This window comes from Capra hircus, chromosome 4 (assembly GCF_001704415.2).
Source record: "Capra hircus breed San Clemente chromosome 4, ASM170441v1, whole genome shotgun sequence".
Lineage (NCBI taxonomy): Eukaryota > Metazoa > Chordata > Mammalia > Artiodactyla > Bovidae > Capra > Capra hircus.
In genome coordinates this window covers 90,214,128-90,231,646 of record NC_030811.1, presented here as the reverse complement: position 1 = coordinate 90,231,646, position 17,519 = coordinate 90,214,128, and the positions used below count along the sequence as shown (strand labels likewise).

Here is a 17,519-nt window from a genome sequence, read left to right as displayed (position 1 = left end):
ACAGTCTCTGCTGCCTGTGAATCTTTTTTTCTTTGATTCTCCTGGAACAACTTCACCATTTTTTCAATTTCCTCATTAATAAGTTAATACATCTTTGATGTATTTTCATTCTATAAGTTACACGTGTACCTTTTTGAAAAGTGTAGTTAAATAGCATTATGATTTCAAATTTTCTACTGAATTTTAAAGTGGTTTTCCACTTGAATTTAATTCAACTCTTTTATTTACAGAATTCCTGTTTCCCTGTGGTAGAGGACGCAAAGGTAGAACACAGGGATGAGGGGAAAGACTAAGTATTTTCATCATACAGTATTTTCAGTAATTTCTCGGCTTTCTTAGCAGCCACTGGGTACCCTAAGGATTGCCCTGGCCAGTACAAAGCAGCCTTGAAGTTTGAAGTCATTATAAAGACTTTCCAGGAGCCTGTGTGCATTCAAGATTCTGATGATACAACTAGGAAAACCTACAGTGGTTATCAGACATCGCAGATATCCTGAAGAAAAAAAAAACAAACTGTTAAGGCACCAAGTCTTGCTGGAAACAACCTATTTATCAATAATCAGTTACTACAATGGATTATTAAGGGCAACACTCACTCATGTTTCCTTGAGAAACACGAAGTTTGAAGTTTTTATTTTGAAATGAACAATTAAATGGAAAGGACCTAAAAAGGTTTAATTCAAGGACTGCCTCTTAAAATTCTGGCTCCTTCAGTCTTAACAAATGTCATTAACAGACTGTACTGAAATCCCATTTCAACATCAGGGAGACTGCTACTAATCTGGAACTTTTCTCCTGTGACCTTTTACTCTTGGATTGAATAATAATTCTCTATATATTTCATAGAACTTTGACATTTCCAAAGAGCGTCATTCTTTCTTTCACTGTGTGTATTAACGTCCCTGTAAGTGGCAGGTGAAGTTCGGAATCAGGATTTTGAATACCTAGGTCTTGGGATTCCCACAACTAAGAAAGCTGAATTGCAGTGTGGGTTGTTTTCTGGAATCAGCTAACTACTGTGGGCAAGGTGAATTAAAAGCCCTGGGTGCGAGACATGAATCCATCATCTTGTTGCTTAGTCACTTTGTGACTTATTTCTTTGCTCACTAGATAAGCTGACCAACTGAAGCCCTGCCTTTCCAGGTATTAAACTAATCAAGAGGATGGACTTAGCATGGTGTTCAGCACACGGCAGCATTGCTCAAAACACCGCAATTAACAATACTGGACTCCCTCCCCGGGAGCCCCCACGCAGATGTCCTGTGTGCCAGGGAGCCAGAAGGCAGCGCAGAGGCCACCGAGTGGCTCACACCGGTGGAGGGCAAGCCCCTCCCCTGCGGAAAGCCGCTTGGCTTGGCGCTCACTCCGCCCTCAGCGGGCCGGGGCGGGGACGCCGTTCCCCGGGAAACGGGACGCGCTGCAGAAGACCCTCCGGAACTCGGTCCCGCTGCGCTAAGCTCCGCGAGCAGACGCGGGAGGCCGAGTGGGCGCAGGTGTGGGACAGCGGCCGCGCTCGCAGTGATCGCTGGAGGAGGTGGGCGCCTCCCGCGGCGCGCGTGTGCAGGCGGCCTCGCCTACCGGGGCTGGGGAGCGACGCGCGCGAGGCGCCGGCCGGTCCCGCGCCTCCTCGGACGGGCCCGATGGCAGCCCAGGCGGCAGCCCGGGAAGCCCCGATTCTTCGCCTCCCCCCGGGCGCCGGCCCGCAGGCGGCGGGCCTGGTGGAGCTGGAGGAGGAAGACGAAGACGAGGAGGTGGCGGCGGCCAGGAGAGCGCGGAGTTTTGCCCGGGACGCGCGGGTGCGCTTCGTCGGCTGCCGCCTGGAGCAGTTACTGGGCCTCCCGGAGGAGAAATGGAGCCAGCATTTGGAGAGTGAAGACAACCGGCAGGTTCTGGGGGAGTTTCTGGAGAGCCCCAGCCCAGCCTGCTGCCTTTTGTTCAGCGTCGCCACTGAGGGGCAGCTCGAGGCGTCCCACCAGGTAAGGGGTGAGGGGACCCGGCCACACCTCGCGTCCCGCCTGGAGGACACCCGGGCGGGACTGGCCAGTCGCGCCTCCGTGGGTTCCTTCGGGACATGTGTTAGGGCTCTTTAACATAAATAAATAACTTCTATCGAGTGCCTGCCCCCGGAGTCCACAGAATCCCCCAGGTGCTTCCACTCTGCTGAGCGGCTGTTGGTTAGTTTTCTGGAAGGTCAGCCTTTGAGCCTGCAAAAGCCGCGCGTTCTTTAGCTGCGCGGTTGTTAGGCGCAAAGTGAATTCTCTGTGCCAGATAACTTTCCTTTAAATTGTTCTTGGGTCACTCTGGAGCCACATGTGTTTGGCAGAGCCCAAAAAGCTTGGGCATGGCTCCGGCTGCCTGTCAACCACACTTCATCCCAGGGAATAATACTAATACTTAGTTTAAAAAAAAAGGATTGCCGGCACTCTGCGCTCAGAACAGTGTTTCTTTTTCCTTTTTCAGTTTGACTTCTAGTACACTTGAACGTTAACGAGTTCAGTATTTGTACTTCTACGAATACAGCATTGGTACTTCTAGACTTTGGAGCAAGATTTATAGTCTTGGGGTGCTTTGCTCTTACGTTGTAAAGTGGTACCATCATCGTGAGATGTGGTCGATTATATGGCGGGGATCCCACAGATGAAAAAAATAACTGGAGTTTGACAAGTTCCGAATTTTGTTTGTTTTGCTACTCTCCTAGTTTTTAAAAGTTTGTCAGAGTAGGCAGAGAGAACACTTTAGTATTAGATTAGTCATGATATCTGAAGAAATGACTTGGTAGTTGTGAAAATGCTAGAATATCTTGATTAAACACATCTGTTTTTTTGCTTTGAGGATAATAATCAAATGTAACCTCTTGGTCTTTATCTCAGTTGGGCTTATTTCTAACAGGAAAAGGTTATACAAAAGAATAACCTTTGCTGAGATGGAAACATTTCTAATTTCTCCCTGTATTTGTTTTTAATTATGAGACTTTATGGTTTATAGTGATCTTCTGAAAGGTGATATTTCACACCAATAATACTGTGAAATTAGCTTTATAAAAGAACAAAGAAAACTGTATACACGTCGCAGAGAAGCAGTGGAACAATCTTATTTATAAAGGTGGGCAGGATGCCAGATTTTGTTTCTCATGCTTGCAATCCAGTTACAAGTTAGATATAGTACATCTTGCTTGTTAACATGGAAGCTACATTGTGGACTTAATTATGTTGCTCTTGTTTCAGATTCCAAGAGATGTAAAACATAAACTTGTTTATATTGCCAAGAAGACTACTGAAAACATTGGAGTAAATGACTTCTCTCAGATAGTTTTATTTGGAGAGTTACCTGCCTCATCTCTTGGACACGTAACTGCTTTCCTAGACGAGGTACTGGTCTATCCTTAATATTTTAATATTTATCTTCATGACACTTGAAGTTAATTCAGGATAACTGGCTATTAAAACCAGCTGTAGCAGCTGGTCATCTCATTAGCCAGGTGGATGGAAAATGGTAGCATTTAGACTGTTCCTGAAATGAGCTGACCCTGACATTCAGCAGGTGGTAATTTGTAGGACCATCCTATACCCCGTTCTTTCTAAATAACGGAAGGAAATTAAAAAGCAACTGGAATAGGCTTCTGCACTTAGCTAAAGTATTAAACTTCCTGTTTAGAATAAAGATAGATATACACTTTGAAAGTGTGTTATCAGTTTTTAAGATTCCTGTTTGTTTCTAAGTGCATTCGTGTGAGATAATGGAAAAAGATAACAGAAACAAAGTATTAGCAGTTAGTGCCTTAAAATTCCTTTTCTCTCCCCTTCAATCAGAGAACTACTCTCCAAACCCATGTTACTGGCACTCTAATGTTCCTAAGACCACTTAGGGATTTTGGTAAAGGCAAACTGATGTAGTAGGTCTGTAGTGGAGCTGATGCTGTTTGTTCAGAAACCAGCTTTGAGGAATAAGATACAAAATGACTGAATTTGGAAGAACCAGAGCAGTTGTTTTCAACTGAAGTTGTTTGCTGAAGATTAGCATCACCTGGGGAGCCAATGTAACTCTGCCCAGGTGACACATAATACCAATCATTGGGGTGGGAGCCAGGCTGCGGTAGTGGTTAAAGATTCTCAGGTGATGCTGTGCCTGTGTGGGGCTGTGTTAGTCACTCAGTCATGTTTGACTCTTTTCGACCCCCCATGGACCATAAAAGGCTCCTTTGTCCATGGAATTCTCCAGGCAAGAATACTAGAGTAGGTTGTCATTCCCTTCTCCAGGGGATCTTCCCGACTGAGGAATCCAACCCAGGTTTCCTGCATTCTGAGCTACCGGGGAAGTCCAGTGATTCTAATGCACACCAAATTGGGGGGAACTGGGTTAGTATCACTAAGCTGGGTATAAGTCGTCAAAACAGTCTTGCCAAGACCGATATTTAATGTAGGAGTAATTGCCAATGTACGTATTTCTTACTGAAGATTGGTCAGCCTCCGTCTTTCACACCTCTTCTACTTCCTGAGGCTCTTCTTTCTTCTTGAAAAGTATTTTCTTGCCGTCTCTGGATTAGCTGGGGCTTCTCTCCCCCAACTTCAGTTCTACCATGGTTTCCCTCGATTGAGTTTCTATAGTGTTAGTTGATTTCCAGAAGACACTAGGAAGAGAGTTTTCTATCTTAAGTGCTCAAGACAGTTTTTGTTAGGTCACAGGTGTTCAGGAGATTTTCACTGATCTGATGAAAGGGTTTCACAGGGAGTGTAAATGACCTTTGGTCATGGGAATCCAGGCTGCCATCAACTGGACTTAGAAGTGCAAAGCTGCACTCCTTGTTGGAATGCTTTCTCTACCATCTGTGACAAAAGATATAAAACCCTTTCCGGTTTCTCTGACCTTTCTCTGCATAGCCCTCTGAGAAGTTCAAGTGAAAGAGTAAACTGTCCATGAGTATATCTATAGAAGACATAAAACATTCAGAACCTTATGGGTGTAGCTGGTTTTGGAAGATTCTAATTTATTTAAATATGCTTGAGGATATGAACATTTAGACGAAAGAAGTGATGACATCACACTTGTCCCTTGGGTTTCTTTGTGGACAAGACTTAAATTCGGAATGAAGAGGCCCGGTCAGAGTCCAAATTCTCTGCGGTCTGACCTCCCTGTGACCTCTCAACTTATTTCAGTTGCTAACTCCTGGCTTCCTTGTGGTGGTTCCTTAATTATTTCAGGCACACTGCTGCCCTGGGGCCTTTGCTCTTGTTTCTTCATCTTCCCCAGAATCCACTCAGCCAACCCATTCATGTCTTTCAAGTCTTTTTGCTCAAATATCTCTTGTCTGTGAAGCCGCCCTCCAGGTAAACAGGGATCTTTGAAGGGCCTGGACCTAGGGTCCGGCAAGTGAGGCACCCAGCTCAAGAGAAGAACTTCCAGGGAGATGAGAAACAAAAACAACTCATTAATCAAGATGAATAATAGTTTAAGACAGTTTTTTTTGTGTTTTGTTTTTTTCTTTGGCTGTACCACAAGACTTATAAGATCTTAGTTCCCTGAGCAGGGATTGAACTCAGGTGCTAGCAGTGAAAGCATGGAGTCTTAACCACTGACTACCAGGGAATTCCCTAAGGTAATATTTTTAAAAATAAAAATTAATGCAAATAAATCACTTTAAAAATAGGATCACTAACAGTGCCATGCCAAGTCATATTGGAGCCTAAGGCAAAATGTCAGTAACACTCATCTTTATTAAAAAATTGTCTGTTTTGTGTATCAGTTTTGGATAAATTTTTATTTAAAAAATATTTTCAAATATAATTCATCTTACTGAGTTGTTGAGCTTTCCTGGTAACTCAGGGGTGAAGAATCCACCTGGAATGCAGGAGACTCAGGTTCTATCCCTGGGTTGGGATGATCCCCTGGAGAAGGAAATGGCAACCCTCTCCAGTATTCTTGCCTGGAAAACCCCATGAAAAAGAGGAGCCTGGTAAGCTATCATCCATGAGGTCGCAAAGATTCGGACACAACTTAGTGACTAAACAACAAATCAAGCTGTTGTTGTTTGTGGGGTTCTTTTGTGTCTTCTTATGTTTTGTTCCATAGTGAGTGCCTTACTTGCCTTACCCTCATCTCAGCTCTTAATCTTTCCTCACTGTGTGCTTACGTACTCAGTCATATCAGACTCTGCGAGCCCATGGGCCATAGCCTGCCAGGCTCCTGTTCCCCAGGCAAGAATACTGGAGTGGGTTGCCATTTCTTTCTCTAGGGGATCTTCCCAACCCAGGAACTGAACCCACGACTCTTGCGTCTCCTGTATTGGCAGGCAGGTTCTTTACCAGTTGAGCCACGGGGAATGAGTCCCAAACCCCCAAGATTCTGCCTGACACATAGTAACAGTTAAGTAAGTACTTGTTAAATGAATGAAAGTTAAATAAGGGCTAAAGATATCCTCTTCTAAGAAGCAAAACAATGGAGCTTCAGGATATTTTTACAGAGGAAAAGCATTTGGTGTATGATTTCTGATATTTCCATTTGAATTTTTTTGACATTTATGACGACTGTGGGCCTATTACCATACAAATTCCCAAGTGTCCCTTTGGGCTTTTCACTTGGAATTTGTTCCCTTAGTCAATACTTTTTAAATATCTACTTGGTACCACTGACAGGACATACCTGGCAGTTAGTGATGACATTTCTGCCCTCAGGAAGCATGCAGTCTAACTAGGGAGGCAGACAGCTGAACAAACAGGGATACAGCGTGGTGGGCATAGCGGTTTCAGCAGGATGCTGTGACATCTTACAGAGTTGTCAGGGAAGGTAGGAAGTCTCAACTCGAATAGGTTACAGGTCTTGATTTGCCTGAGTTGGTTCCAGTCTCCTCTGTTACAGATGGGGTGACATCTGCTAATTCTTATTGTTTTTACTCTCAAAAGCATCCATGGTTGTATGGTAAATTATTTATTGAAGGTAAATCATTGTAAATTATTTGGTAAATTGTTTGTTAAAGGACAAGGAGCAGTAACTAGGTGTGGAGAGGTGAGGAAATGCAGATTGCATTTTTAAAAACAGAGTACATTACTACAGTTAGATTGGGGAAGAAGAGCTGGAGGGTGGTGAGGAATAAAGCTGGAAAGGCTGATTAGAAAACTAACACCCTGCAAGTTTTTCATCCAGGTGGTTGCCACCAAAGCCAATTTTCAAACCTGCATCCATGTATTTATTGAAAGATGATAATGGTTATGTGCGTTCTCTGAAGGTTTTTATATAGGACAGATTTCATTTAAAAGTTTGAAATCAAATGGGCCATTTGTGACTTGCATTCCAAATTAATTAACTACTATCTTTCTGGGTACTTTCTGGTACATTAAGAAGAAAAACACTTAATGCAAGGATTGGTGAATCCATGACTCAATCAAGGACCAAAGAGGGACTATGTTACCAAAGTAGTGATTGGGTTGAAAAGTGTCGAGGGAATTTTCCAGTGTTGTAGTAAAATAAAGGGATGGACCAGGTGTTTGAACAGAAGATGAGAAAAAGTCATTTATGACTTCATATTTATTTTTTTCTCAAGTAATGACCTAATATACTCTCATTTATATTCAATGTTGTATAGTCTTTGAAGTTTGACACAGATATACACTGATAAACAGTAATTTATGTTGATATGCTAGGCTCTCCCAAATTTCTCTTCCCAGCCCTGATCTCTCTCCTGAACTTGAAGCTTGGACTTCCACTGCCCTTCTGGACTTGACACTTGCTGTGTAATAGACATCTCAGATTTAACGTGTGCAAAATTTTACTCCAGGTCTACTGTTCAATATTATCATGTGTCCCTATATGCTATTATTTTAACTATATTATATAATTTAGCAAAAATATTAATGTCATGCAGTTATTTAAGTATTATGTTGACCCATATCTTGAAAGAAACAGTAACTGTAAATGTTTCTCAAGCCAGAATGAAAGTATGATTTGGTTCTTGGAATCAGTATCTGGACCACATTCCTATATATTTCAATTTAAGAAGTCTAGCAGAGACCTAGGCTCCTGTATTTTGAAACTGTTGCCCAGGTAATAGTCTCTACTGATTTAAGAACTGTTGTTAAAAGGAAGATGCCAAGTTTCAAAACAGGATAAAGTGAATGCGGCTAGGTCGCTTCAGCCACGTCCGACTCTGTGCGACCCCAGAGACGGCAGCCCACCAGGCTCCCCCATCCCTGGGATTCTCCAGGCAAGAACACTGGAGTGGGTTGCCATTTCCTTCTCTAGCGCATGAAAGGGAAAAGTGAAAGTGAAGTCGCTCAGTCATGTCCGACTCTTCACTACCCCAGGGATTGCAGCCTACCAGGCTCCTCTGTCCATGCGATTTTCCAGGCAAGAACACTGGAGTGGGGTGCCATTGAGAATGCTAGCAGAGACTTTTTTGCCTGTAATTGTATATCCGCTAGTAAACATGTCCAAATTATTTTGGTTCAGAGAAAGTTTGGGGATTTTTCTTATAAAGCATAAAACCTAGACAAAAAACTTTCAGCTAAAAACAAAACCGCAGATTAATTGAACCTTTGTATATGTTTGTTGCTAACGAGGTTTATTTTCACTACAGAGCACATCCCAGGTCACCTTGTTTGAAATGATGTTCATGGAATTACTCTAGCCCTCGGCTTAACTGCTCTACAAAGCAAGTGGCTCAGAATTGCATAACAGTTTTATCTATCGCTTATGCCACAAATACTTAATTTTGAAAGAAGTTGGTCTTGTCACAGAACAATAAATAAAGCGAAAGTTTGAAACAGTATCCAGTAAACTGGAAATGAAGAACCAGAATTATCCCTATCCCTGACTTTTAGAAAAAGCTGTTGATACTAGGAATTTAATCTAGAAAGCAGTGGTTCAGTGGGTCAGTGCATGGGCAGCCCAGCAAGCCTAAGTCTTCAGTCTCGTTTCCAAAGCTCTTCATGAACCCCACCCCTGGTTTCCTCACAGCCCCTCTCCTTAGGGGTGCTGGCTCCAATTTCAGGCAGGCCAGACTGGAACTTTCTCAGAAGCAATGTACTCCTTTAGTCTTCAGTGATTTCGCGTCAGTGTTCACGTTTCTACCTGCCCTACTTGTTCACCTTTAAGTATCAACTTTCCTGGCGAGTCTTCCCTAATCCCCCTCCCAGTCAGAGATGGGTGTTTTTCCTGTGTTTTCCACATGATAGGAAAATGTACCTCTCATGGCAGTTCTGACCCACAGAGCTTGACACACTTGTTTTGTTTTGTTTTTATTGAAGTATAGTGGATTTATAGTGTTGTAGTAGTTTCTGCTATAGAGCAAATTCAGATATATAGAGAGCAAGATTCAGATATATGTATTCTTTCCCGTTATGGTTTATCTCAGGGTATTGGGTGTAGTGCCCTGTGCTGCACAGGAGGACTTGATTGCTCATGCATCCTTTATGGAAGAGTTGACATCTGCCGATCTCCGGCTCCCAGGACCTTCCTCCCCAACCCTCCTCCCCCTTGGCAACCACAAGTCTGTTCTCTGCCTGGGAGTCTATTTCTGTTTCATATGTAAGTTCATGTGCCTTATATTTTGGATTCCACATATAAGTAACACTATATGGCATTTTTCTTTCTCTTTCTGACTTAATTCACTTAGTATGATAATCTCTAGGTCCATTCATGTTGCAGATGGCTTTATTTCATTCTTTTTTATGGCTGAGTAGTATTCCATTGTATATACACATCTTCTTTATCCATTCATCTTTGGATGGACATTTAGATAGTTGCCATTGAAAGACGCACTATTTCTTACTAATCTCCTAGCTCAAGAAGTAGTGGGTACAAATTACAAGGCAGGAAAATGTAATACAATTTGGAAATATGTGTTTTATCCCCACTGGAAAATGAATTTTCAGTTTGTTGTAGTTAACTAGAAGATTGTGTTCTCAAAATCAACTTTAAAAAGGTAGGCTGTTTTCTACACATTTTAGCTAATGGAAATTTTATGGTTAATGCTGAAAGTCTAGACAGATTGTGTCAGAAGAAAATGTTTACAATTAGTACATATTGGAAAAGAGTGTCGTCAAGGAAAAGAGTGAGGAAGCAAGAAGAGACTAACTTCACTAACTCAACAAACTATAATTACTTAACATATGCTGGGCTTTGGGAACACAAAAAATAATTTTGGAGGTTTCCCACGCATGGAGTTTCATTGATATTCCCAACTTAATGGTGGAAGGAGTTCCAAAACAGGTTCATATGATTTAATAAATATCTTTCTATCAAAATTTAACCCACTGGGATGTCTGTCAGAGCTGGACAAGATGAATTTGCTTTTGTGTCCATGTGATTGAAGAAGATTTTTTCCATTAGTACTCCTTCGAGTGTGTTCAATTTGCATTAAGAAAGCAGTTTACTTACTTGACATGATTTTGCTTATTTCATACAGGGTCTGAGTTACTGGGAGCCTTCATAAATGTTTGATAAATATGTAAATGAATGAACAAGCAGTGTAGTACTTCTACTTTGAAAGAATTTGTCTAATTGATTAAGTCTAAATGGGTCACTGACTTTGTCATCTGTTTGTAGATTTGATATCACGGGAGGACATTTATGAAATTGAAATTGACTGGTTTAGTTGCCGATCTTGTGTAACAAGAAAATCTTTGAAGGAATACATTATCTGTGAATTAATTTTTCTGCTTCTTAAAATGTTTTTCTTTCTCTAGATTTTAGTGCCAATTATTTCTAATAAGAACAACCATACACCCTGGTCATGCTTTATTTCACAAGACATGGAACATCATATAGAAGTCATGAAAAGTAAAATGCATATTTTTAGGGGCAAAATGTTGAGAAGAACTCTTCTACCAATTCCCACTATTGCAAGAAACATTGACCTGGATCAGAAATATTCAGATACCAAGTACGTAATGATACCGTTTACACAAGATGTCAAAATGGAGAGCTGATATACCTACTTAATATCACACCCCCGTAACACCCCCATGTTAGCAATATAGGAATATTATTGTAATGACAGCATATTTTAAAAATAAAAAATAGTTATTAAAATACTAAGTCCTCTCCTTAGTTGGATGAAATGATTCATTTTTGTATTATATTATTAATCATTTCAGTGTTTGCAGACTGGAGCCAAATGAAAGGAAAGTACTCCATGCAATTGAATCAGTGGTTATTAAATGGTCACATCAAATCCAAGAAATTGTAGAGAAAGATTCAGTGCAGCCTTTGCTAAATGGTCTTCACTCAAATCCTCAAACTGAACTGGATTTCTGGACGATGAGAAGAGAGAACCTATCATGCATTTATGATCAAGTAAGTAGAGAGCCCTAGAAATTGCTTGTCAATTGAATTAGCAGAGTCACTTGTTGAATTTGGTGCCCCAAAGCAGTGATTTCCAATAACTTTAAAGATTTAACACACTGAATGACTTACTCAATTCTTACTGCAAAATTCTCTATAGTATGGGTATTAAAGGTGAATTTAATTAATGGGTATTAAAGGTGAATTTGCCTTTTTGAAAATATTTTGACAGCATGTGAGTAATTGGAAGCACTTTGTGGCTTAGGAAGTGTAGTTCCCAAGGGAACTTGTTGAAAATGTTGAAGATTTTTATGATTTAATTAATCTAGTTGATATAATTGACTTGGGAAAGGAGTAGGCTTTGCCTAGTGGAGAGATGCAACTTTGGAAGAACTAACTGGTTCCTCTGCTAATGTTTGCCTTAGAAGTTATTCAATTTAATGTTCTAAAAACTAAGACATTCATTCACTTGTTCATCTATCTCTTAGAGATTTTTCTGAAACAGATTTTATATGAAAATTTATCTTACATATATAATAAAATGTAAATCAGGTTTTTAAAAAAGTCAAATAAAGACCTATAAATGTAAAATAAAATACAAGCTTAAGGAAAAATGTTAATTTAAAAAATTATTTTCAACTTGAAACCAGGTACATCTTTTGAGTATTAAATACTGTGTGTATTGTGCATTAATGGAATATAATTTAAATATTTTTTGCAGAATGCTTTTATTTAGTCATTAATCTAGGTTGTGTATATATTTCAATTTAGCTTCAGACTCCTATTGTCCTCAAAATGGTTAAGATCCTGAAAAATAAGCAAAGCAGCTATTTTCCAACATTGAAGAACATTTTCATGGCTGTGGAAAATGGTAAGACTCGTGTCCCTTGGCCTGGATCAGAGGTCCCTCCTGATCAGACTCCTGTCTGTTTGCTCAGCCTCCTTTTACCCTTCTTATGCTCTTGAAATGATTGCACTTGACTCTTCTAATGGTAAATCCATCTTAATCATCTACAATTTATTCTTCAGCTGTTAGTAAACCATTTAAGTACTTTGAGAATGCCTGTGTGGAGGGAAAAGGCTTTTGGTATTTATCAGGAAGTCATTGAATGCCCAGCATGGAGATTTTCTAATCAACAGTTGGGCTGCAATTAGTCCAGTTATTCCCCAGTAGAATCTCGGAATTTGCCTAAGTTCCACCATTTATTTAACTCCTAAGAGTGCAAAATCATCATTGAAGATTTAACACAGAGAGAGGAGGGTTTGTTTGTTGAATTTCCAACAGATAATACATGCACATTGTTAGAAGCCAGAAATTATAAGATGGTATTTATAATTTAAAATAGTGCAAATTCTCCTAATCTTTTCAGTCTCAACCAGGAGTAACCCCCTGCCATAGTTTTTTGATTTCTGTTCATGTTTCTTTAGGCATGTGTAAGCAAATATGGATTTGATTCATGATTCTAAAGTTTTAAATGATAAAACTGTAAGATAGCATGGCCCAGTAGCTGGTGGTTTTGTTTTTTTGGCTATGTGCACAGCTTGTGGGATGTTAGTTCCCAGACCAGAGACTGGACCTGGACCCCCAGCAGTGAAAGCACAGAGTCCTAACCTCCAGACCACCAGGGAACTGCTGTTTTTGTTTCTGACATTAGAAAATTTTTTTTTTAATTTTTAATGTATAATACATGGAAGGTTATAAAATACTTAAAATTTACTTTGAGAAAGTTATGCTAACTTTTTAGACTTTTCTCCATAAACTGTTGTCTTAAGGCCTTTTTTCAAACAGAGGGAATTAGATCTGAGTTTCTGCCCCAGATCCACTCAGTACATCTTTTTGCTGAGTCTCTGGTTTCCACTGGCCAAATTGGTACATTAAAACTTTACAAATTGTTACAAAGATTGAAGCACTGTTTTGCAACCTTGTCACCACTGACACTTTGGGCGGGATAATTCTTGGTGGTGGGGAACCGCCCTATGCATTGCCCTATTTAGCAGCATTGCTGGAGTCTACCCACTACCCCCATGCCCATTATGACAAAAAAAAAATTTAAGACATTGCTAGATAACCCTCAGTGGGGAAGACCTCCCCCAGCTGAGAACCACTGAATTGAAGATTTAATATATAGTGTACAAAGTACCAGGCTTCCCTGGTGGCTCAGTGGTAAAGTGTCCGCCCGCCAGTGCAGGAAATGAAGGGGACATGGGTTCGATTCCTGGGTTGGGAAGATCTCCCGGGAAAGGATATGGCAATCCAGTATTCCTGCCTGGGAAATCCCATGGACAGAGGAGCCTGGGTGGGCTATAGTCCATGGGGCCACTAAAGAGTCTGACATGACTTAGCAACTAAACAAGTACAAAGTATTAGGCACACAGTAAGTGTGCCCTCCACAAATAGAAGCTGCTTGTGTTTTTTTTTCTGTTGGTAAGATTTAACATTTTCTTTGGATATAAGGTCTGCAGGAATAAATCCTAGGGATCCTTAGAGCCTTATGAGCATACAGCCTAGAGATTCAGGGGAAAAAACACTTTGAGTAGAGCAAGTGGCCCAAAGCCATTGTTAGTTAGAGTTAGAAGGCCCTCCCAAAGATTTACTGGAGGCTCTGTAAAGTCAGTAGATATGCTTATCACATTTTAAGGGCACTTTACCTATTACATGCAGTTATTTGATTTTGAAATTAATATTGAAAACACTCATTTCAGAACATGAATGCATCTGGGATAAAAATGGTTCTTGGACCCTTTCTTTCTTCCCAGGACTTTATTATTAGATGGACAGATATATGAGTTACTTGTCAAGTAGAGTACTGTGGATGGGTAGATAATCTGATTCCAACAGCCAAAAAAAAAAAAAAAAACCGTGTAGCAGGTTATTTTGTTTTTAATCTCTAACAGGAGTATTTTGGGATACACAATAAAACAAGAATTTAGTTTCCTTCATATCCTGCTTTCATAGGAGACGCCTTTCAGTTAAGCAAAAGTATTTGTAGCCTGAGGAGTAAAATGGAATGTGAAGGAAATCTATTTAGGGCCATCAAAAGCGCCAGTTTTAAGAGAAAATTTGAATTAGATGAAGCAGTAACTAGTAACAGTTAACTGTTTAAATTTTTTTTCTATAGCTTTAAAAAATATACCTTATTCCTACCATGCGTAACAATTTTTAAAATTTTCTTTATTTTTAATTGAAGGATGATTGCTTTACAGCGTTGTGTTGGTTTCTACCAAACATCAATATGATCTGCTTAAACTTAAGGTGAAATTCACACAACGTAAAATTTTAAAGAGTGCAGTTCAGTGGCATTCAGTGTATTCACAGTATCCTGTAACTGTTGCCTCTGTCTATGTCCAAAATATTTTCATTACCCATGCTTAAAAATTCCAGTAGTTATATATTGAATAATAATGTAATAGAAAATTTTTCAGTCATTGTATAAGTTACTCTCCTAGGATAGAAGAATGAAACAATAAATGATTAAATTGTGCTGGTAGCAAGTACCTAGGAGGAATTAACATTCTGCTGATGAAGCTTGTGAGTCTTCAGTCACAATTTACTTGTACTGTAAGGGTGAATATGGCCGGGCTCTTTTGAAGGATTCTTACAGCCAGACAATATGTGTAGCTTTTCCTAACCTGTCATATGTCAATTGTAGGATAAATAATCTAAAAAGAGGCAACATTTAAGTATAACCATGTTGTTTTGCATTGTTGTCTTGAACTTGTGAAGCGAATTTAGATAGAAGAGACTGCCTCACAGTAATGGTGGTTTCCTTTCAGCTCTGCTCGAAGCCCAAGATGTGGAACTTTACCTGAGACCCCTGAGAAGACACATTCAGTGTCTGCAGGAGACGGAATTCCCACAGACCGGTGCATTAATTGCCCCGTTATTTCATACCATCTGTCTGATCTGGAGTCATTCCAAGTTTTATAATACCCCTGCTCGGGTTATAGTTTTATTGCAAGAGTTTTGTAATCTCTTCATTGACCAGGTATGTAGCATGAAAAAATAGAGTCAGTGAGAATTATTGCCATGTAGTAGGTTTTATTGGGGTTTCTCTGGTGGCTCAGCAGTAAAGAATCTGCCTGCAGTGCAGGAGACCCGGATTTGATCCTTGGGTTGGGAAGATCCCCTGGAGATGGGAATGGCAACCCACTCCAGTGTTCTTGCCTGGAGAATTCCATGGACAGAGGAGGCTGGCGGGCTATAGTCCATGGGGTTACAAAGAGTCCAACACAACTGAACAAAACTATTGCTTTCACTTTTCAAGTTTTATTAAATCAATGAGGAATTAATAAATCCAGTTAGAGATCACTGTATCCCTCTTTTTTCAGAGATGACTTTTATGGTAACAAAGGCCAGGTGATTTTCTATCCTAAATGGCAAAGGAGCACTAGAATTAACTTAAATACAATCACAGGACAGGGTGTTACTGGATTCTGTTTAATACCCTACTTTTCTTCAGCGATTTAAGGTAGCTTCTAATACAAGGCACACATGTGTAGTTACTTTCTTTGTATCTTTCCTTTTGGTTTCCATGGAAATGCAGGCTGAGGGAAGACTTTTGGAAAGTAGAGAACTGGGTAGAAGCAAGAATGATCCTCAAAAAATAGTAGTCGAATAAAAAAAATAGTAGTTGAATTAAAAAAAAAAGTCGAATTAAAAAAAATGTTGATTCATGGGTGATCTTTAAAAATCTCTTGCTTATAATTGTTTCTCTACTGTTTACTTACATTACAAAGTACTTTAAAAAATTAGATTGCTTCCTCATCCAGTGGAAAGTTTTAATTCCTCTTGTGTCCATAATATCAGAGAGCATTTCATAATTTCAGAGCTAAAAGATACTAGAAGGGAGTATCATCTAGTGATTCTCGAAGGGTGCGTGTGTCTGTGTCTGTATGTGTGTGGTGTGTAAGCCTGCTTGAGTTGCTATAACAGAATTCCACAGGTTGGGTGGCTTTATTTTCAGAAATTGCTTTCTCACAGTTTTGGAGGCTGGGAGACCTGTCCAGGTTCCTGCATTGGTGTATTCTGGCCAGTGTTCTTTCTGGCTTGCAGATAGCTGCCTTCTCTCTGTACCCTCATGTGGTGGAGAGAAAGATCTTCCTCCTCCTCTTACAAAACCACAATCCTATCAGATCGGGGTCCACCCTCCTGTCCTCATTTAACCTGAATTACCTGTTAAAGACTCCATCTCTGGGTAGTCACATTAGTGGTTAGGGCTCCAGCACAGGCACTGTTTCAGAGGGTATGGCACAGTTCAGTCCATAGCAGGGTCTATATCAGGATATGGGTCTGAACCCCTAAGGGGTTTTTGTAAAATGGATGCCAGAGAATCAGAATCTGCGCGTGTGGCTTAGCCTCTGTGTGGCTAAGAACGCCTCTTACGAGAGTCGCATCACTTCTTCCTGTAACTGGCAAACTGGAACAGAAAGAAGGGCCTGAGTTCACGTTAACTGGAAAGTCTCAGTGTGCAAAGACTTGAGGATTAGCATTCTCCAGGAGAATCAGATGATAATTTCAAAACTCCACTTTGCTCATGTGTGTTTGATTGACTTGATTCTTAGCCTCTCATCACATGTAAATAAGGTGGCTTTGGGTAGCACTAGAGGGATATTCTGCTACTAGAACTTCCCTGGAAAGAGACTGACTGTGTTTTTAGTTCTGGACCGATGGGTTTTATGATGGACAGGGAATCCTGGTGTGCTGCAGTCCACAGGGTCGCAAAGAGTCGGACACGACTGAACTGAACTGAAAGCATTTTATTTTCTCTCCTGGAGCAATTCTGTGGCCAGGAAGATAGGATATTTTAGACAGATCTGGATCACTAGCTCAGGGAAGGGTGGACAACAATGATTGACCTAAATAAATCCCCAATCTAGTCTAATGCTTCTCACCTCATGATTCATATTGAAAATTAAAAAATTTTATTGCACAGTGGGGTAAATTGGAGGAAACTGGGAACCCTGAAAATCTGCTCATAGTCAAGGCAAGCAGCTCAGAGCTTCTGCTGCCCCAGGCCCCAGCACTTTGCTGTCCTAAGCATTCAAGAGAAGGGTGTTGTAGGAGAAACTGGCTGGGGAACTGGGTTCCATTCCAATCCCTGATACTTTTTCAGATGAATTAACTGAAACTTGAAAGATATCATTTGCTCAATTTCCTTGAGAATTTAGGAGGACAAGTTAAAGTACAGGTCTTCTGACCTGCAGTTTAGAGTTTGGCGAGTATAAGATTGAGGTAGGGGTGTGGG

The 17,519-nt window shown here is 40.5% G+C and overlaps 1 protein-coding gene across 1 annotated transcript in view; it reads left to right on the top strand.

The window, feature by feature from the left end:
* DNAH11 (dynein axonemal heavy chain 11) overlaps positions 1,583-17,519 on the top strand; it is a 354,965-nt gene continuing 339,028 nt past the window's right edge. Inside the window, exons 1-6 of the mRNA XM_018047336.1 lie at positions 1,583-1,976; positions 3,225-3,368; positions 10,677-10,873; positions 11,088-11,286; positions 12,046-12,145; positions 15,049-15,260. Of these exons, the coding sequence (XP_017902825.1) occupies positions 1,641-1,976; positions 3,225-3,368; positions 10,677-10,873; positions 11,088-11,286; positions 12,046-12,145; positions 15,049-15,260 (1,188 nt within the window). The 5' untranslated portion in view covers positions 1,583-1,640. The remainder of the gene's footprint in view (positions 1,977-3,224; positions 3,369-10,676; positions 10,874-11,087; positions 11,287-12,045; positions 12,146-15,048; positions 15,261-17,519) is intronic.